The sequence below is a fragment of the Carcharodon carcharias genome, chromosome 2 (assembly GCF_017639515.1).
Source record: "Carcharodon carcharias isolate sCarCar2 chromosome 2, sCarCar2.pri, whole genome shotgun sequence".
In the NCBI taxonomy this organism is placed as follows: Eukaryota; Metazoa; Chordata; class Chondrichthyes; order Lamniformes; family Lamnidae; genus Carcharodon; species Carcharodon carcharias.
The window spans coordinates 201,344,549-201,367,837 of NC_054468.1; the positions used below are offsets into that span (position 1 = coordinate 201,344,549).

At 41.5% G+C, this 23,289-nt stretch overlaps 1 protein-coding gene across 1 annotated transcript in view; it reads right to left on the reverse strand.

Annotated features, from left to right (window-relative positions):
* Positions 1-22,646, reverse strand: part of epas1b (endothelial PAS domain protein 1b) — a 159,498-nt gene extending 136,852 nt beyond the window's left edge. Inside the window, exon 1 of the mRNA XM_041209970.1 lies at positions 22,199-22,646. Coding sequence (XP_041065904.1) covers positions 22,199-22,224 — 26 coding nt within the window. The 5' untranslated portion in view covers positions 22,225-22,646. The remainder of the gene's footprint in view (positions 1-22,198) is intronic.
* Positions 22,647-23,289: the final 643 nt, after the last annotated feature.

Below are 23,289 nucleotides of genomic sequence, written 5' to 3' on the forward strand. Positions count from 1 at the left end.
TGGAGGTCACAGGGGAGGTGAGTGGTGCAGAGTACATAGATCCAGTGCAGGAAATAGTTCAATGACCTTTTGAGTTCAACAAGGTGAATGCCATGCAACTCCCATTTGGCAGCCATCGTTCTCTTACCTCCTTAGCCATTTCCAGCACAGATATCCTTTGAGGCACACTATCTATAACCAGGCTCCACCTTATCTCTTCAGCAGCACAGGCTGCAATAACACTCACCTTCAAAATGCCAACCTCATATTCCTCATTCTAACAGTCAACCCCCTTCAAATGTTATGCCCACCTTCTGAGTGCATTCCCAAGAGTCATACCTTGCTGTCTTTTCTCACTGCAAGAGAGGAGAACCTACAATTCCCAAGAGAGGTCAATAAGATGTGTGGAGTTGCGTCAGTAGCTATCCTGATGGCAATGGAGAAAGCACTGGAAATCAGCTGGGAATTAGTAAAGGCTGTCACGAATGGAGATGCCTCAGAGACTGGGTGACAGCATTTCATATAACATTTGCAGCTGGCACAGTAACTTGTGTGGAGCCTTTTTCACCAATATCAAAATGTAATGATCAACAAAATGCTGGGGTTGTATCTCATTGTCACTTTGAATAGCACTGTCGATTGTCTTGTATCTCCAGCAGGGGCGATGGCAGAAGGTACAGTGAGAGGTGAGGGAGGAGGTCATGCAATCCTCAGAGGAGGAAGCACCATCACATGACTCCTGCACATGTTCCACCAGCACGATACATTCACTGCAGGGGGTCCATTTTACAACCACTAAAGCTACTGGGATAAAAGCAAAATATTGCAGGTGATGGAAATCTGAATTTAAAACATAAAATTCTGGAAATACTCAGCAGGTTCAGCAGCATTGGGAGGATACTGTGTTGTCAGTCCTTCAGCGTTTACAATAGAAAAGTAATTATGACAGGGTGTATTCATTGTAGTACTGTAGCATTATAACACCCTCAGAGTTTAAAGTATATGTTCTTGTTTTCCTAATATCAGCAATTTTATTTTTAATATGAGTTTTTGGCAAATAATGATGATGCAGGAACTTTAAATATATCAACATGCCATAAAGCATATGATATAAAACAACACTGTGAAAAATACCACAGCGATATGTAAGGGGGAAATTTGTACACAAACCACAAAACCTAAATATAGAATAACATCAAATCTAGAATTACAATGGTGTATTTGATTCAAACAATTAATATAAAGGTACTATTATTGTGTTAGAACTTTTGTAATGGTAGGAGGCATTGTAATGTTGCCAATATAACTCAAGTGCCAGCTTTTTTCCTGGTTGAAGCCAAGCTTGAACTAGTTTTGTGTGATCCCATATGGAGGATACCTCTTGAATGACATCAAACCTGTTTGACAAGTGGTAGGAGTGGTTCTACAGAACTTTTTGAACACTTTATAAACTGAAACAAAGCTCATTTGAATATTTAGTAAAATGGCTACAAGCTCTGCTCTATCAAGCATAAACTCATCATGAGTGCAGGTCTACATTGTCTCCGCATTTAAGGGTCCAGATTACATCTAGGCACTATAAACAAATTATCTACCGCTGTACATTGATCGGAATATAGTAACTACACTATAAATGCACCCCAAATTGTTAGGTGCTTACTCGCAGGTTGCTGCTTTTGACCAGATTTCTGCCTGCAGTACTCAATTTATGTTATGACAATTTAAGGATCACAGTTCTGCCATCTCTACCCAGAATAAATATCAGAGAAACCTGCCCAACACCAAACACAGTTAACCAGAAGAGCCCCATGATAAACAGCTATAGTTATTTCTTCTTCATCAAGTTCTTCAATTCTGAGAAAGTCAGCTTCATAATGTAGAAATTACATTGTATTTGTTCAGCTCGCTGTCTGGACAATTATCACTCATTACAACTAGATAATTGAGCAATATTGTAAACTTGTGCTGTGAACTTTAGACCCAGTTTTTCAAAACAAATTCTGATGGATCTAGGTTGATACTTTTTACCCGATAGGAAAACTGGAAACTTTGATGCATTTTGCACCTATTATCAAGGTTATTTGATTCTATAAATGCACATCTGTGCAAACAACTATGATTTTATTCTATTACTAACGGCCTTATGTTAACAAAATTATAGTCAGGCCTATAAATATTCCATCAATTGCTGTGAAAAGAATATGCATGGATGCATGTTCATATTAACAATGTTTTAACTTCAGATAAGATGATTCTATGTGAGAACATTCTACTTTATCTGTTAAAGAACATTTACAAGGTTTATATTAGTCTCCCAAGACCAAATGCTTTCTGAAAATTCTGCAATCTTTACTTGTTCCTCCAATAAATTACCCATTCTTTTTGAGACTCTTCTCCTTTCCTCTATAAAAGATGATGTGGTTCCAAAGGACTGTGTTTTTAACTTCTTGCAAGGGAATTGATGATGTATCAGGGAACGAATGCACTGCTATCCAGCATTTAGAAATCCTTTTAAGTTGCCATCTTGTACCAGAGAGGTGTTAACTTTTAACTTTCAACAATCAGAACCAGTACAACTCAAGTCAAATTCTACCTTGACTCTTGGCCGAAGCCAATTTCATGCCATTTTTGTGTGACATCATATGGAAAATAGCTTCAGTGTTCTTCACTGGGACCTTAAGATGCTCCCTGATACTCATAATGGGCTTCAAGAAGTTGGCACTGGAATGAAAATCGAGTAAATGCCTCTGGAGAAACAGATTAATTTTGTCAGTGGTACAGGTCTGCCAGACACTTGGTAGTTAGGAAGTCCCAAAGATCATGACCATTAGTTTTATTATTTTTATAACCTATGTTCTCAGAAACATTACTGATGTCCTCCCTTTCGCCAAAACTAATGGAAGGAAATAAAGGCCATTCAATTCCATTTTTATTCCTTTCACAAATGCCTGATGGAAATTTTTCAGTATGAAACTAAAAACCAGGCAGAAACTCAAACTCACCGGGTGGAATTTTCTGCTCCCACCACCGCCGGCAGGAAGCTTAGCAGGTGGGGACATTAAATTTGACATCTGGGAGATTAGTTTGCAATTTTCTTCTCCACACTTTGATGATGGGTTAAAGGTGGGTTGAGTTTCCTGCTGATCTATGTCAGGAACTACATTTGCATTCACTTGCATCAAGGGCCCCGCCTGCTGCGCAAAGGCAGCATGGGCCCTACCAGCCTCCATGTTCCCTGTGTACTGGTCATGGCATTCAAGGCACCATGCTTGCAGCCTTGACATAAGTCCAAGGATTGGTTATCCATTGTTATTGTCAAGGCCACTGGAAGACAACCACCAGAAGCCTGACTGCGGATGCTAGGGCTTCAGTCTTTTGACCCTAATTAAGACCCTTGTTTTGAATGCTCAGTCACATCTGAGGGGTAAGCTCAGCCACCTGTAGTCCTCTAAGATGCAAAAGGTGGCTTTGGTATGCCATGTATAGACAGGAGGCAAGTCAAGAGCTAGAGACTGCATTCCTTCCATATGGAAGGAGACCATTCAATGGAAACTACCATTGATGCTCAATTGCATTCGTTCACAAATACAAGCAGGAGTGGAGAATGCAGGCTGCAGGCAATGCTACCTTCTTGATATCTTTGATGTGAATGAGAAGAAGGGCCTGTCATTGATTGGCACAGCTCAGGGAAGATCATCGCTCTGAGGAACAACAGCCAAGAAGTCCCAGATGCTGACAGGAGGAGCCAAATCTATGAAAACCTTTGGTGCCACCGAGGGTCTACAGAAGACATAGCTCATACATGGAGATGAGCAAGAGACAGTGCCGCAGGGATATGGTGGCTCATATTTGCCACATTCTCTGTGAGGAACTCACGCTGCACAGACTTGGAGGGTATCCAATGCTGGTTGCTCTGAAGGTAACTGCCACACTGAACTTTTTTGGAAGTGGATTCTTCCAGGCCTCCACTGTGGACCTTTGTGGAATCCCACAATATATGTTTCACAAATGCACAAGGGAGGTGACAGATACCCTTTCCAGTAAAGCTCACCATTACCTTCAGTTCTGCATGGATGAAGCAAGCCAGGCTGCCAGAGCTACGGAATTTGCTGCAATCTCAGGCTTCCCACAAGTGCAGGGTGCCATTGACTGCAAACATGAACTTGAGAGCTCCCTGGCAGCAGCCTGTGAGATTCATTAATAGAAAAGGATTGCGCTCTCTGAACATCCAGCTAATTTGTGATCACAGAAAACACATCCAACATGTTATTGCTAGGTGCCCAGAGAGCTCACACAACTTGTACATTTTGAATCACTCTCAGGTGCCAGAGATATTTGACGGAGCTCAGCTGTGCTGAGCTTTGGCTCCTTGGTGATAAGGTGTACCCCCAGAAGACATGGCTAATGACACCAATTCATCATCCACAGAGTGCATCTGAGGAGAGATACAATGCTGCACATTCAACCACAAGGTCCTGACATCTGGAGGAGAGGTGGAGACAGCCTGCTGACTGCTATGCCCTGTTGTCTGAGATTTCTTTGCCAGGTGTCCTCTGATGGCCCAAGGCCTGGAGAGCCCCAGTCTGCTAAGGGTCTCCTGCTTTGAGACAGGTGCACCCTCCTAAGCCTGACCTGCTGCAGTTGATAGGGTCACAGGCAGAGTGGATTTGGAGTGGCTGGACACCCTTGGAGAACCCTGGGTGAATGGCCCAGGGTGTCTGGCTGGTATTCCTCCATGCTTTCGGTGTCCAAGAGCCCCTCCCTCACTCTCTGCAGGGAGGTCAAGATGCCCTGTCCCCTTCTCACCTAGTTGCTGCTAGAATGCACCCATGACTAGAGGGATGGTGTGCAGGTCTGAGTGCAAATCCTCTGAAACTGCTGGACCTGGGTCTCCAAGGCAGCCGCTACCCTTCCTAATGGAGACTTCGATATGCTCGCATGATGGAGCCGCGACGTTAGACAGAACATGGATGGAATCCTCCACCCTTCATCCAGTCCGGTGACGACCTGTGACAGCTCTGCCTGATGCTCCCCTGCCTGTCTCTGCATCTCCAACATTTCTTTCAGAGCCGACTCCAGAGGCTCATCATCAGACTTGGACTCAACACAAACCTGGCCTCCAGCAGTCCTCTGAATGTCAGAGACCTTGGCTGCCACTGCCTCTGCCTGCTGTGAGCAGCAGGTGAGGTGACCATCAGATTGTGAACCCAAGCCTACTCTAGAACGAGGACCCACCAAGAGCTGTGTACCTGCACTGGTGGAGGGTGCAAGTGAATGAAGTGATGGGTCTTCATATGATGGTTTCTCTGCCTCGTCTTGTGTGGTGGTCTGGGGACTGGGGCTGAGGCGCTCGCTAGAGCTTTTCCTCTGCCTTTTCTGGCGGGTAACTGGAATAGAGAGAAGAGATAATTAGCAATTGGCTAGACAGGCTCCAACATTATAGGTCGTTCAGAGTCATTGTCTGCATGTGGCCAATGTATACTGGATTGGCCCTCACTGGCTTGTCGCGGGAGGCCAATCTGGCTCCCCGCACAGGAATGATACCTTCCCTCTCCAGCGCGTTCTTTCGCCTGCTCCTCATAGGAGGACAGTGTCCTCACCTTAGGGGTCCCACCTCCAATCTTTGCTCTCTTTCATCTGTTGTGGGAGATCTTGTCCTGCATAAAGACAGTTGGATCGACTGTGAGCACTATGGATGAAGAAGCATGCATGCCTGTTGTGTCTGCTGAGCCCTTTCCAGTCAGGGATTAAGATGCCATTTGTGCAAGATCTTACGTTAGATGATGAGCTTCATGTGGCTGGCAGACAATCAGTGCTGATGTCTCATCTGCTGGTCATGTGTGACATCCCTGTGGACTCTAACCCTTAGACTGCCTGGTGTCCTTATGAGAGTGAGGGTTTGGAGTGAGTAGAAGTTTCACTTACCCTGGCAGAGCACATCACTCATTCTTTTCCTGCACTGCAGGGCAGTCCATTTCTGTTGGTCATGGGCGCTGACCTCCCTCGTGACCTCCTCCCAGGCCGGTATGGTCAGGTGGGAGGACCTCCTGCTCCCATCCCTCAGAAAGAGGACCTCCTGCCTGTCATAGATGGCTTGGGCAGAATCCCAGTGAGGCATCGTGAAGCATGGGGCGGAGGGTTTTGTCCTTTTGGGCCTCATGGTGAAGCTGAACTTTAGAACACACCTGGCCTGCAGTGAGTGAATGTCTGTGCAGGTGCCATTTAAAAATGGCAGCAGGACCTTCGACCCCATGAGGTAATGGCGGGACAGATGAATCCCTGCCCGCCCCACCAAAAGATTCGATGAGCTCCTCGTTGATGCATAATTAATGAACTGAAAAACAGAAAATCGGGTGGGAATATCTGTCCTGCTGCCCAGCGGAAATCAAACCGACTTTCCTACCGCCACCACACTTGGTCACCAGAATGAAAAATTCCGCCCATTATTTTTGTGAGCCCTTTTTCAAGGCTTGTTTTGGAATAAACAACTTTTGAAAGAATATAACCAATGCTACATTGATTATAGACTGAGAGGTTTTTCCTCTTTGAAACATGGGATCGCTGGTGCGATAAAAGCTGCCAAGGATGTAGGCAACAAATTTTGAACAGCTATCCTTTCATTACCAAAGGGAAAGCTGCCAAGCGATTCTGTGGATTTAGAAAAAAAACAATTGGCATTTTCCACTGGAATTACTGTCCAGAAAAAGGGAAAAAAATCTTTTTCTATCACAACTAAAATAGATTTCTAAACTACTAAATATGGTAGTCTGGGTTGAGGCATTATTATAGTTACCACATGCCAAATAATGATATGATCAGCAGCCATAAGCAAAGATACATTGACTTGTGACGTAAAATGTTTTGAAAATTCTTTGCATCCCTCACATGGGTGCCTTTATCCTCGGCTGATCTAAGCTATCTCCAATTCAAAAGCATGGCTAGAAAAATCTGGTAGTTCTTCTTCTCTTACTGCCCTCAGGTCTTGCACTTCTCAGTCAATACCAAAATCCAGACAATCAAGAATTACTTGAATTCAGAAATACCCAGACACTCTCATGCAAACAACTGGACTGCTAGTGGCTGATCTACAAGAGGAGTAAATCAGGGACAAATAAATGATGCAAAAGCACTCATGATGCAGCAGAATGTGTGCCAACCCAAACACAGGGGAATAATGGAAAAACAAATATTTGTATTTACCAAGAAATAAAAAAGGAAGTGCTTAAACTCTGCTAATCTAAATCAAGTAGTGACCATTTTCCATCTGGAGTCAAAAGGTAATGCAACAGATTGGGGCCCAGTTCTGTTGAAGGGTCATGAGGACTCGAAATGTCAACTATTTTCTTCTCCGCCAATGCTGCCAGACCTGCTGAGTTTTTCCAGGTAATTCTGTTTTTGTTTAGGATTGGGGCTGATCTGTTTTCTCCCTATCCAGGGACATTCAGACCAATTGTAGCACCCTAACTGAGACAGCTATGGGACCTTCTACCAAAACAGGTTAATGCCAGAACAGTGCATTTACTCATCAAACCTCTGAGGGAGCCTGTAACAAAACAAGAAACAAGCTATATAATGCAAGACTTTATCATCACTCATTATGATCTGACATTATCATTATTCATTATGATTTGATAGTGTAAGATATTTTTAAAATACGCTTTAATAAAACATTTTATAATGAAGTGTCATTTCCTAGGCAGGAGACACAGAAATATCTGTGCAGTTATACATTTTTTCTTCGGCACCAGAAATTATCGTAGAAATTGTCTCTAATGTCACATTGACCAAACTAAACATGACATTGAAAATGCATAATCATATCATTTCGACGGGTTTTTTTTTCTCATCTCAATTTCCTCTTCATGCTTGCTTAGCGTTACACCATCCTTCCTAAACATCAGAATGGAATCAGCCATTGAACGGAATTAAATGTGGCTAACTCAGCAGTGTTTATAGTGTTTTGAGATGTTCAATTACTCGAAATCATAATCAATGTATTAAGTCCTACACAGGAAATCATTTTTACTAATTCATGCTACTCAGGATATCTTGATGCTGTACAAAGTACATGTAACACAACAGTAACTAGAAAGTTTGAAATTAAACCATTGATAAAGGTTTGTACGAATCAAAACAATTCGGGTTCTTCCGCAGTTTAGAGGTTTGTGAAAAGAAATCATGAACAGCAGATATCAAGATTTAGGCCCTGGTTCCATTTTGCACACCCTCCTCTCCAGGTAAATTCGTAGCTCCTGCAGCATGTACTGTTCTATGCAACAGCTGCCAGAAAGTATGCTTCAACTAGGTTGAGAGTGAACAAATAAGCAGTAATGGAAAGCGTACATTGTTAACTGGCTCAGAATGGCAGACTTGATCAGGAGTTGAACTCTGGGCTGTAGAATGTGGAGCCATCAACAAACGTGTCATTTCTGACAAGAGGAGCAATTCTAACAATGGTTTATGACCAATAATATAAAAGCAAAATATTGAAGATGCTGGAAATCTGAAATAAAAACAGAAAGTGTTGGAAATACTCAGCAGGACTGGCAGCATCTCTGGAGAGAGAAACAGTTAGTGGCTCAAGTTGAAAGTGACTCTTCTTGAAAACTGACAGAGAGTAGAAATATGATGGGTCCTATGCCATCAAAAGTGTTGGAGGGGATAAGGAAGGATAAAAGCGAAGGTCTGGTTAGAGTAAAGGGCGGGAGAGGCTCAATAACAGAGGTGTCAAGGCAAAAGGAGTGGTAATGGTTGGAGTAAACAGGCAAAGCATTTGTCCAGAGTGAGCGTAAGGACAGGATCAGGCTGTCAGATACCAAACATCATGACTATAATGTAGAAAAAATACACAGCACTTTTCTTTTTCTTCAGCCAATCACATTTGTACTGTAATGTTTTAAAATGCACAAAATACACATCCTCGAATTAATAACTAATCATGATAATGCCTTTGGTAGTTCATTTTTCCTAATCTTGACTTCTTAACTCATTGGGGGGATGTTTCCCCATGTTCATGAAGGCAGTTTGGAGGCAGAAGGGTCTGAAAAATTAGAAAAAAATCATTTGTGGACAGATATCCTGACAAGTTCCTGCTCCCACTCATGTTTCCCAGGGGTGGGTTGAATGAGGTGGCAGCCACTCACCTGCAATGGGTGGGAAGTAAATTGAAACTGTTAAGGAGCCAACTAAAAGGGATTTTCCCAGTGAAATACCTCTTTCCTCCCACGCTGTGTCTCCAGCCCGGCAGGTAGGATAGGGTGAGAGAAAAACAGAAGGACTTCCTCAGTGAAACTGACAAGCTGAGAAGTGGTTGACCAGTTACACTGAACAACTACAGAAAGGACAGGCTGAAAGGCAGCCTTGAACAACACTATAGCTGTTTGGCAGGTGGGCGCCAACAGCCTGGAAGGCACTTCACCTGACCAGCACTTCACCCCCTTCAGCTGTGTTTTCTCTCTCTGCTGAGGCTAGAGGGCATGGGCCATTCCACTGAAACTGCAGCAGCACCAAAAACCTCAGCTGCCTCTATGCAGTCACATGCCCTTCCACAGGGCAGAGGGAATGGGTGCCGAGATGCAGGTGGAAGGAGGCCTAATCCCCAGCATAGGGTCCATAGGCAATCAACTATCCATCCCAAAATGTGTGAACACATGAGCCTTTTATTATGGCAGGTCACTGCTGAAACCTGCATCCTCACGGTGCCGGAGTGCCTTCACACATTGCCTGTAGCCAACAAGGTGTCTGTCATTGGAAGTCCACCATCCCTGTCTTCCACAACACTGCGCATGACTCTTGCCAAGCTGTGTGATCTTTTCTCCTGCAAGGAGAGAACGCAGGGAGGTGGGGTTGTGAGAGGAGGAGTGAAGGACAATATCGCTGTATGATTCCTGTGAGACATGGGTGCGAGAGAGCAATAGGCTTTAGGTGAGTGAGAGTGTGAGCAGCCTGCAGAGAGAGGAATGAATACAGTTGCAAGGTATGTAGCCCTGTGGCATGCTATGCATGGGAATATTGTGCAAGTTAGTGTTATGCTTGGCACCTGTCAGTCACCTTTCCTGCTCTCCTGAGGTCCTGGATCCTCATGGCCCACAGGCTCCAGGCTCAAGGGGCCACAATGCTGCTGCTACTTTCCTCGACTATTTCCATCCATGCCTATTTGCCTGAAGAACCCATCCTCATCATCCTGCCCTTGGAAGAGCTCACCTCACTGCAGCCCCTCAGTTCTCTCAACTGGCCCGCCAAGTAAGAGTGGGAGACCCAAGGTCAGCTTTCTCAAATCGCCACACCATTCCTGTGGTTGCTGCAGCCAAAACACCCACGTTCTGGTGAATGATGAAGAAATAATGAAAAATCCTGCCTCTGACAAAATGGTCACATCATTCCACCTGCCCTCCCTAATTGGTCGGGGAGCCTGGAGGGGGGGCTTTTAATAGGTTTACTCTCGGAAAGAGGAACCAGAAGAATCACTACTCCAGCAAATGGATTAAGGACCTGTTGTTTCAAGTGCTATGTGTATTTAAAGGGTACCTGAATTTGTGCACTGGTAAACTGCACCACTCCTCAATTGTCTAATTTTCCTTTGAAATCCTGGCTAATATTAGAGTAATGTTTTCCTTAGACCTGAGGTTCCTAAAACCACAAACATCTTGTCCTGCTAGAATAACCCACTGATCTCCACATGCACATTTTTAGCTTGACTATCAGGATTCCCTTGTTACGAGCAGTAGCTCAGGTTAAGTTTGAAAATTGTATTTCCGCAATGAATCTTTAAAAACCTGTGGAGATGGACACATTGAGAAGACGACAATAATCTTTCTCTTTTGTATTTCATGGATCTAAACTCACATTGTGTAAGTATTGGAGCTGGAAGCATGGATAAAACCCTTTTCTTATATATAGAGAATGATTTTTTAATGCATCATTTTCATGCCCAGATAGGATGTACATTTTTACTGTTTTTCCCCTACCCATTTTCCCTCCTCCTCAACTATGAACTGGGAGCCTGTTGCTTCAGAATTAAGGCCAATTAGCTCATAATGCTTCATGATTTCAAATTGCATTCACCTTTGGTCTGATTTCAGAACAACTCCAAATTGAAAGGAGCACGACAGGTCAATAAGGCATCCAGGATCCCGGGCTTTATAAATAGAGGCATGGAGTACAAAAGCCAGGAGGTTATGTTAATCTTTTAAAATCACTGGTTACTTCTCAGCTAGAGTATTGTATCCACTTCAGGGCACCACATATTTAGAAGGATGTCCATATCTTGGAGAGGGTGCAGAAGAGATTTACTGGAATGGTACTAGTGTTGAGGGATTTTCGCTTTGTGGTGACCTAGAAAAGCTGGAATTGTTACAGCAGGAAGGAATAAGGGGAGATTAAATAGAGATGTTTAAAATTATGAGGATTTTGATGTAATAGGGAGAAACTGTTTACACTAACAAAAGGATCAGGAATCTGGGAAGACAGATTTAAGTCAACCAGCAAAAGAACTGGGGGAATGAGGAGACTTTTTTTTTAAACGGATGACTTGTTATGATCGAGGATGCATTGTTTGAAAGGGTAGTAGATGTAGATTCAATAATAGCTTTCAAAGAGGAATTGGATATGTACTTGGAAAAGAAGCATTCTCAGGGCTATGTGAAAGAGCAGGGGAGTAGAATTAAGTGAATAGTTCTTACAATGAGCTGGCACAAGCACAATGACCCAAATGGCCTCTGTATGATTTGGTAAAAATAGCAAAACTATTTAGTTGATAAACCTATTGTTTAATTGCAAATTTACAAGAATATGTAAATTTGTTTCTGGCTCAACAACAATATATTGCTGTGGCTTTATGTGGCATCTTTGAAATTAAAAAAAGTGAAAAAGTGGTTCACCAGAGGTGTGAAGAAATAGAAAAATGAAGGACATACCAGGAGGGGTGGTGCAAAGCTTGGCTGAAGAGGTAGGTTGGAAGGAGGAAGGTATAAAGAGAGGAAGGTAGAGAGATTCAGAAAGGGAATCCAAAAATGTGGGAATAGGCACCCAAAGACAGAGCTGAGAAAATGAGTTGAAAAGAAGCAAGGATCAAAAGAGGGCAGAGTCAGAGAAAATTTGAGGCAGGGTTAGGAAGAGATTTAAAAACAGACAAAATTGTTAAATTTGGGATATTGGGGTTTGTGTAGGAGGTGATGGTCATGCAGGACAGGATGCAAGCAGTAGGATTGTGAATGAGTTGGAGTTTACCAATGGTAAGGAATAGGGGTCCTGCTAGGAGAATGTTGAAATAATCAATTCATTACAAAGATATTTATGAGGGTTTGAACGGCAGGTGGGCTAAGGCAAGGGTGCAGGGGTGAAGGTGACCAATGTTACAGAGATGTAAGTAGCTGATCTTTGTGATCAAAGGATAGGGGATCAGAAACTCAGTTCAGAGTTGAATACGATACTGAGATTACAGCCGGTCTGGTTCAGCTTGATATATTGGCAGGGAAAGGGGATGGAGCCAGGAGCAAAGGAATGGAGCTTATGTTCCGAGCTAAAGATGATGGTTTTAGTCTTCCCAATGCTTGGTTGGAGAAAACAAAAAGATCAAAGACTGACTATCTGTGATACAGTCTGACAGCACAAAGGCAATGGAAGGGTCAGTGATACAGTCAGAAAGAATGTGGTTCTGACTGTTTTCTGGTGCTATGTGAGAAGTCAAAGCAAATTTTGGGTGGGGAAGGATAGGTCGTTCAGGGCTAAGACACACCTCTACCCAAATGAGTTTGACACTATTAGTCACAATTTTTTTTTGTTTATGCACAAGCAGGTTATATGTTGGTAACACAAACTAGGAAACATGTTATCATTAAATAATGCAAACTAATTGAAATTGAATTTCTGTTTTAGTACAATAGCTTAGGAAAGTGATATTTCTTTGAATAATAAGTGACAAAAGCCACAGTCAGGTCAAGTCCTACAATACTTATGTATTTATTATCAGTTCACCTAATACTTGTCTTCAATCAAGCCCAAAGTACAAAAAGATGTGATTGACGTATCTATACTTCAACAAAGATGTTAACCAAGTAAAAAACAATATTGATTTTGAAATATAAAATGGTTCCTTTAACAGTAGAGGAAATATCTCAGTTCAGTCAATAGTTAAAAATCTTTTTTTTGAAAAACGACATACCAAATCTAATGTTTATAACACACCGAGGCTCAAAGTGACACTAATCAACAGGGGAAAAAATAATGACGCTTGGGGAAATTGAACAAGACCTGCCCAATTCTTTACTTCTATCTTACTACACACAATGAAATCCAATGCAAAAAGCTGCAGGAATCAGATACCAATCTTTTCTATCCAGAGGCTTGAATAATTAAACAGTGGTAGGCTCCTGAATATTGTTGTCTAGATCCTTTGATGGGAACACCCTAAACATTCTGCAAATCAAAGAAAAATGCTGACTTCATACATATATATTTAAAATCAACAGAGGATAGGTCACAATCAGGGCACGTCTTTTATTAAAGATTCAACATACAAATTCAACTAAATCAACTTTGTTTTTTGTCTAACAAAATATCTAATTAGTTTTTATAGTAGTGAATGTACAGCTTTTGTTGTGCCATACAACAGCTACTGTAATTGTGAGTGTCAACTCACAAACCATTTTCTGTTTCTTTTATTTAAACTAAATGCTGGGCCATGACTTGCTCTCAAAATAATGGCAAGCCAAGGAGTTCTCACCATTATTTAAACACAACTTTAACTACAACTTCAGCTGAGGGTAGATGTACTCAAAAATCCAGCAGCTGCCATTCAAGTTGCTTTGCTCCACTATTATCGTCACTAAAATGACATCTCACTGACTGCCTCACCGTTGAACAGCACGCACAACAGATACAAACCCACCCCAGTACATTAAGCCTTATCCATTTCAGTCCAAGTACCCTGTATTTTTTTTTTGATTAGTTCATGAGATTTTGATATCACTAGCAAGGCCAGCATTTATTTCCCCATCCCTAATTGCCTTGAGAATGGGGTGATGAGCTGCCTTCTTGCACTACTAACCTATGTACCAAGGATGCTTCCACAGAGCTGTTAGGTAGGGTGTTTCAGGGTATTAACCCAGTGACAATGAAGGTACGGTGATCTATTTCCAAGCCAGGATGGTGTGTGATTGGGGGAACTCGGGGGCGGTGGTGTTCCTATGTTCCTTCTGCCTTTATTCTTCTCAGTGGTAGAGGTCTCAGGTTTGGGAGATGTTGTTGAAGAAATGACATGGAAAGTGTTAAATACTGCCAAGCAATCACTAAGGCACTGAAAAATAACTATTACAAACATGGAGTCTCATTCCTTCAGGTCTTAATTGTTGGATATTTTAAAAATATCCAAAGTTAACTGCAATGTTTTTACTTTCCTTTTTGTCTCTTTTTCTTCCTCTCTTAATCCAACTATTTTTCCCTCTGTTTATTTCTCTCCCTGTACCTGATTTGACATTGAATTCACCCACTCTAATTCATACTTCCTTTTCAACCCTTTCACTGTTAACTTCACAATCCTTAATCTGCCTGGTTCACACAGGTCCCAGGTACCCTGTTTTCCTTGCTGCAGCTTTATCAGCTGGCAGTTTCAACAATTTCCCCATTCAATTTTTTTTAAACTATTGACCATTATATTTTTGAAGAGGTGTGCACAGAGAGGGAAATTCATTTTTTTGACTATTGTATGAACTATAATGCAGTTATAGGTAAATCTTTGCACATTGGTTCTCCTACTTTCAGCATCCTAATTTAATTTTGTCTTCTTACTTGGATATTAGGTAACAAAGGGAATCCCACTGAAACCATACTTACTTACCTCTAATCACCAATCTCTTTCCCTCTCTGCCAAGACCTGTCATGTCCCTTCATTTTATCATGTGATCATTTCTCCTCCCTCATTCTCACTGTGCCTTCCTTGCAGTATTGAAGGTAAAGTTCATTGCTCAATCACTACTCTAATGTATCATTTCCAGGACTTCACTACTGAGGTGTCCCCCTTACCTCCCCCAGTCATCCCTTTTTCCTACTATCTACATGCAATTAAAACACAATTTGTCAGCCTCCCATAACTTCTTATCTTATCCTATTTCCTCACTCAGTCTTTTTAAAAATCAATTTGAATTAACAATAGCTTGCTTTTCAATTCAGTTATTAATGGTTAATCACTAGCTTTTTACAGAAAAAACTGGTCAAAATATTACATACATTACTAATAATGACAAAGGTCTAAATAAAGCTTATATTTTCCAGCTGAATTCTTAATCTTTACTGTTAATGTTAGCTTCAGCCTGTGTATTCCACTAGTGGAGGTGTGACAAGTTTATTGGTAAAATCTACCACAGGAATATTCCACTTGGGATCATAATCACATGAGCTGGGAAGTCAACTCAGTTTGGCAATACTGAGTGTGCCATTATCGATAGATTGGCAAGTATTTTTCAAGTGGTAACACTTCTTACCTATGTGCCATGGCGAAAGGAAAGACCACTCTACAGGCATTCTAGTCTTTCATTTGGATCTCAAAATATATTTTTCCTGATTTCTCTGAGGTATCACATTACAGGCACCAGGACCCTTTGGCCATTCTTCATATATGAACCTAAAAAGTGAGTGCTATTGAGCTATTTCATTATTAAGACATCCCAGCCAAACACAGTCCTGTTGTTACCCAAGGTCTATCCAAGGTCATTTTCCATAAGGAGTCAATTGCACCATCGTTTTCTTTCAAATGTTAACTAAGCTGCTGTGCATTTCCTGCCTACCCTGAGTTTGATTCAGAGATGTCCAAAATTTGTGGTACTTCTTTTTATCTGTACAATTATATTTCCTGTCTGGCACAGCATATTTCTTGTGTCACACTTTGGTCATTGCGCTGTTTGCTAGCAAGGATCAATCATTCCTGACTACGTCTCAATATCTCAGGCAATGAGACTATTCCTTTCAGAAGACTTCTCGCAGAGATATGCAGAACACAAGGGGTTCATAGCTGCCAACACTCCCATTGTCATTTAATTTGTCCCACGTTCAAGGCACCAACAACATTGCATTTCCAGCTGCCTTATAATAATAAAAACAGAAGTGCAGCATAACATGCTCCCAGATCTCTTCCTCTTCTTGCCCCTCCCCAAACAGGGGATGTCCTGGGAACACATTTGTTACTCTTGGCAATGACAAATACTTGGAACCACATTTTAGACAACTTCTTCTGAATGAGTCAGGCAGCTGAGCATAATGCATAAGATAAAACTTACTGCAAGATAATTTTATGGAAAATAAGTTTACTTTACATTTTATTAACTCAATAAACATAAATAAAAGTGAAAATATCAGATTCTATTGCTTAAGGAGGAAGGGTTGCTCTTGACACTTCATATCCACATCATAATGTATTCAGAAAGATTTCCTCCCATCAGTACAACTATTACCACTGCTACTGCTAAATTCCATTCTGTCAGCTCAGCAGTAATAATTGGATCATATGACTCCATTGTCATTGATTCTGATCTAACCTGGCCACTTCAGTACCTGTATCCCTTTCAGTGACATGTCTTCCTATCAGTATTTCTAGCAACACTGTAAATATGCTCAAAATTGTGTTTTAGGATTTCACTAGAAAAACCAACCAGAGAAAATCTACATCCTACATAGGTTTTACATAAAACTCCATCCTACAAACACAAACTTACCCAAGAGTCTGGCAGCTGTAAGCTGTCCCACACTTGTATGATTTCTGTTCAGAAGTCTCCAACTTAATCTTGATCTGCAAATTCCTCCATGATCAAGCCCTTCCTTAGCTCTGTGATCCCCTTTAGCCCTATGTGCCAGGATATGCCCACTGCTGTTCAAACGCTGGCCTCCTTTTTATCTCCTCTTCCTTGTGCTGTTCTTCTGTCGGGATCATAGCACTTAGATACCTTGATCCCACCCTCATGAGTTATCTCCATAAATCTAGTTATTTCTTTCTGCTTTAAGAGTTTCTGTGAAATATACCTCTTCTACTTTGGCTTTGGTAAACTTCCATACTTCTCCAGCCTTTGCTCGGTGCCCTCTTTTCTTGTTGTTATGTAAAGCACCAGGGCTCCTTTCATTAAATTAATGGCCCTAAAGCAAGTCAAGTTATGGTTTAATTTATCAACATTACAAGCAGCAAGCAACCTTTTCTTTTCAAATGAGAAAATCTTTTTAAATGCATGTTGAAATGTCTAGTTGCTCCTGAACATTAAAATGTCTCTCTTTGATTTATGAGGGAATTTGGGCTGTACAGAATGCCACAGCATCAAACACATAATTTGATGTTAATGTTGGAAAGCCGAATTGGTGAAATATAATCATACTCTGCTTCTACACTATGTTCAATTTAACATTCCCAATGTTTGTTTCTCAGTCTTTTTCTCTGTTTAGACAAAGATGAAAACAATTATGATATTTTACTAAACATAAAAAATATTGTTGAGGCTATTAACCCCAAAGTGTCACTCTGCTATGGGATCAACACACTGAAAGTTAGTAGCACAGTGTTGGTCAAATCTCCATGAATGATATACCCATTTGATGGAAGCCCATATTTTAAAATACCAACATTAGCCTGGAGAATTAATAAAGGGATACTAGTACCTACCTTATAAAATTAAAACAAGAAAGTACTATTATACAACGCATTGTCATCTGCTCAGGATGTCTGAAAGTGCTTCATTATTAAGCATTACTAAGCTTCATTAAGTGCAGTCATGACATTTTGTTTCCTTCATCTTTCTTAGTCTCTTACACACACCTGCAGATGCCCCTTATATTCTTTCCTGTTTATGTATACAGGTTATTTTTTTTCTATTAAATACAGGGAATTTCTTCAAAGATGGGAAGATAAAATTTGAATCATTTAGAATAAATTCACTAGGCCCAACAGTGAATCTTGCTCAAAGTGAGCACAGGTTGGAGCTCGAGTTATAGTACCAAGCAAAAATTATTTGACTTCTGCTTGCTCTGAATTCAGTTCAGGTTCAGTGAATTTACACTTTTAATTCATGAAATAACATGCAGTGATGTGTTACTGAAACATGTTCTTTATCACGGAATCACAGAATTTTAACGGCACAGGAGGAGGCCATCATGTCTGCACAGGCTCTCCAAATGAGCATTATGACCTAGTGCTATTGCCCTGCCTTTTCCCCGTACCCTTGCACATTCAATTCTATTCAAACAATCATCTAATGTCCTCTTGAATGAAACTGATGCAGCCACTAAGCATTTATATGACGTATACACGTGTGTCATTTATGAGTTTCAGATTTTAAATGAGGAAATATCCCAAAATATTTGGGTACCTGCCAGCCAACCCAGCCTACATTAGACTACATGGCTATCTCCTAATGCGCTCTGGGGTGACTACGAAGCCAGTCAGATGTATTGGAAAACTTGGGATGTGCAATAAAAGCAGCCCTGACAGTACCGCCCACATCCCCAAAAACATTTTTTTAAAATAAATGCAATATGATTTTAATTCTGGTTTCCAAGTACAGCTTTATTAATGCGTTTATTAAACTGTAACATTGGTCAATTTGAACGCGATGTACTCTCGGGCAGAAAATAGATATAATTTATAGGTATTCTATTTAGTCTGTGCAGTCTGTGTCATAAGAACATGTGTGTAATATCTCCACTGTAACACATGTAAAAGAATGACAAAGTAGAAATAAATTCAGAGTAAATTTTACGCTTTTTTCTCTTTCCCGATACCACTTCTGTTTTTATTCTATATTTTATTTCTAAACACACATTTCAATAACACACCCGCCTTTGTGTTATTTAGATAGATGCCGCATCTTGAGCTGAGTGACAGTGCGTCACATATTTGCTGCACTGAGCTGTGAAGTTGCTCGAAATCTCATCCGCTAGCAAACATGTTTTTATTGTTCAAAAGATCTCATGAGTCTGTTTCGTAATGGCGCGCCACGTACCCTTAGATTAATCTATGTAAGCTACCGTTTTAGGTATTATTTGGACAGGGATATTGAGAAAGAATCGATCGAGCTGATGGGAAATCGTCCTTCAAGCTGTAATCAAACGAATTCGTCGTGATTATGGACCTCACACTGCATAGCTGCCCCCGACTTCATGTATTGCAAACATGCCTTTTCTTAACAAACGTACACATGCATATTTGATACCACATTAAGTAGGTGGTATATATTAACATGTAAGTGCCCCAAACCGAACCTTGACACGGGGAACCCGCAAAACAAACAGAACCGCTCTGGACTTACTCCCTTCCTTACACACTCCAGTCATCCAGCAGTTGATTAAACAGTCGAAGGGATAAGAATTGTAAAGTTTCTTCTGTGTGTGAGTGAAATATTTGAAATTGAGTTCGAAACCTAAACCTATTGTGGGTGTTGCAAAATGTGCGTTCGTAAATCAATACCAAAGATCGCGATATGATTAAACTGTTAGAAAACGAACAAACAGGAAAGATTTGTAATGTAAATTAAACTATTTCCCTCACTGATTTTTAAAACGGAGATGAGTTACTTTTAGTTCATTGCTGCGAGTTTATTGAAGTTCCTAAGCTGTTCCTAAACTTGAATAAAACAGTTTGAAGAGAAAGTAAAAGCAAATTGGGTTTAAATTTCTCAAGAAAAGCCTTGCAATTTAAGGCTGACATAGTGGTCCTTTTATTGTTTACCTCGGAAACAAGTTTATCGTGCACTCCGCTGTTCGGTAAGGACCATTGGCAGCGCTCTGTATTAGCGTGACACACTTGGTTAGATATACCGTAGCTTGCGAGGTACCTAAGAGCGGAACAAGCACAGCCGATACGGACACAACCCACGCCGTTGGTGTCAATCTGCATCACTCTCTAGCCAACAGAGCTAACCGACTACAATTACCACAATAACTACAATTGTCCTATCACTCATGTCAGCGTTGTAACGTGTTGTAACTTGCACTGAATAACTAGTCTTTGAGAGCAACTGCTGAGTTTGGTCCTTTCGGCATAAAACAGAACACAACCACCTGCTAGCCCCGATTGAAAGAAAGCAGTTATCAGACATAAAAGGATAGCTTGCTAAAAAGTCAAAGCTCCATCTTAGTGTGAGAACAGTTCTAAATTAGCTCAACAAGTGATTTTTTTCCCCCTCTGTGAAAGCCAAGGGGGCCCGTTTTAAACTAGTAATGAGCAGCAGCTCGGAATAAAAGACCCCACGACGACTCGAAAACACTTCTCCTGAAATAAATTTTAAAATGAGACGGTTCCCTGTTTGCGAATAGCAAACCTAATTTCGTGAGGGACGGGGGAGATCAGACAGCCAGCCTTTTCAGCCTTCTGGTTCACGCATTAAAGGTAACAGCTATTGTAAAATAAATAAAGGCTAGTTGCTAAACAAAAGTTTCCCTGTGAATTTGCGTATATGTTAGTAAACATCAGCAGCACTCCAGCGGCAACAAAAATATGTGGACAGGGCTGTGAGCCTCTTGGTTAGTATTTATATTTGACCTATATCACACAGACTTGAATGTCACTAATGCCCAATATCACAGTCCTCCTGAGTGCCAGCTTGTTTGGTGGCATACTCATTTAAATTCACCGCTTTGCCAGGTAACTTTACATCACGAATGTTCGGATTTCTGCTTTAAATTGTATCTTTAAATTGTCGAGAATCGCTTGGAATGGTCTGGCCAAAAGTATTCTGGGATAAGGTTCCTGTCAACCTGCAAGCAACGCTTTTCCTGAACAGAGATTCTCATTCCTGGACCCCAGCTCAAAACCAGGTAGTAATTCTGGAGGGAAGAAAGTCCTAAAACAGGACTATCAAATCTGACAGTTACTGGAAAACAGAAGGGTCAGTCTGCTTACCTTAAATTTAAACTTAAATCATTTCTGATTCTAACCCTGTGACAGAACAGTCCCTGCTATTCACCCAAACCCTAATGGCAACATTACTGTTAGGAGAAGTTTGCCACTTCCTTACAACGTTAGCCCTTTTCTATCTCCGGGACTGCACCTCGCCCAGCGAAACCATCCCAACGCACAACCCCCAACAAATTCTCTCAATGTAATTCCTTAGACACAATTAACATCTCCCAATGTACAAGACATAGGGAGTCAGTTAAATGTCGCCACTCGGAATGAAATGACTTGTTTATAGTTCTACCCTCTCCCCACAAAAATATAAAAATAAAATCTTCAGCTTTTGGGTGCTTTTATTTCTGTTCTCATTTAATGTTGAACTTTCACCAAAACCGTGGGTTCCACGATGTAGAAAGCCATCTGATGCTCCTGTCCCTCAGGTCGGTTGTCAAATTCAATCCCAGCTGACCTCCAGCCACTTACAGACGAAGGCAGCAGCCATTTGCAGTCCGACTATTTTCCAAAGTGAACATTTTTCTTCTTGCAAATAATAACATACCGTTATTATACTAGTTCTGCTTTATAAATCCACAGGTTTCTCCAGGTGCGAAGGGAAGGGAGGATGGGAAAAGGAGCTGAAGGTCGACATTTAGCATAGTCGCAGATGTTCGATAGCACTCGTGACATAAGTTTGCAGCAAACGCTTAAAACTTCAAACAGTCTTTAAGTCGCTGTTTAGTGAGAACTCTCCATCACGGAGAGGACGTGCCCGCACTTGCCACCTTTAACCCGTGGGTCAGGCCTCGCTAGGCAATTGATAACACCGAGTGTAATTTACAGCACATGCAAAATGACAGGTGACGGGGAAAATAAGTCAATAAACTCATTATTTAAACAGCGCTTTCCCTTTTTGCTTGGTGTGGCTGAGGTTTGAGCGGACATTTTTGTCGGGGGAGGGGGTGGAGGGGGGTGGGTGGGTGGCGTAAGGTTGGGGGTTGCCCTTGGCGAAGGTTTGAGGGACATACTGCCAACATTGCTGGCCCGCAGACCCAGACTACAGGCAGGTAGCAGCTGACAACCAGCGAGAGACGGGCAGCTGCCAGCAAACTCCTGACCTCAACCCAGCAACTAAATCAAAAACAATCACAAGAATTATTATTATTATTTATTCTATTCTTGTCTTCTTTGTGTGTTGGGGGGGGGGGGGGGGTGAGGGGGGCAGGGGGAGTCCAGTCCTTCAATCAGACATGGTGTTAAAATATAAAAACTTATTTTAATTTAAAAAATCACTTATCCTTATCAGAAATGGGTTATTACTAACTTTATCAGGAGAAACGCAATCTCATTCCTTACCTTTTCTTCTCCTTCTCTGCTGTCATGGTTTGGACGATTCACGTTTATAGAAGAAAAACAGATCAAGAAGTGCTGTTGACAATCGAAGTTCAAATTTACAATGCAATATGGATGGAAAAATTCATAATTTTTTTCTCCTTGACTTTTTTTTAATCTCTCTTTCCCCTTCCTCACGAACTTTTTTTTCTCTCTCTTCGCTTGTCAGTCTCTCTTATCTCTTCGTGTGTGTGTGTGTGTTAAAAAAAAGTCTAGTTGGGTCAATTGGTTGAGATCATGAAGAAACCCGGAAACGAGACGCGACCATACAGTCTCAGAAACACTGCTGAGGATTGTACAGCCACTTCGAGGCGAAGACCAATTATAAAGAGGACAGGCAGGAGAAAAAGTTTCGCTCTTAACTACCGCTCGGGCGGGAGGTTCAATCTTCGGCTGAGGCGGGGTTTCTCTCGCTCTCTCTCTCTCTCTCGTCCTTCTTGGGCCGGATGACAGGTCGTAAATCGATCTTCGACATGTGATAGGTTGAGAGAGCGCCGCCCCGCCCCTCCGAACTGGGTCAATTGGGGCCTTTTCTATCTGCATGAACCTTTGGTCGGTGCGATTGGGAGGACGAGCTCGGAGCATCAGCCGTAGTTACATAACAACTTTCAAAAAAAAAGTTCTTGTCTGATAAGACCCATTTGCGATGGTGGCTGAAGAAATAACTAGTGACGGAATTGCCCGGCTACACATAAACCAGCACAACCTTCAAAACAACATGGTCTTTGTACATTTGCTGCTGGCAAAGGGAGTCTTCAACTAGTGGGGATCTTAGTCAATTTGGTAACGTGTTTAAAGATACTCATAAGCAGAACTCTCTAGAAGTTTGTCAGTAGGATATACTTAAAAATGTATTATGAATACTTATAACAGCACAAAACAAGCACTTAAAAGTCTATAGACTCGTAGTATGGTTTCAGTACAGATGGAGGCCAATCATCCCATCGAATCCCTGCTGACTCTCTGCAAGAGGAGCTAGTCCCACTCGTCCTTTCCCAATGGACCTGCGTTTGTTTTCTCTTCAAGTGCTTATGGCATTTCCTTTTTAAAAGCTA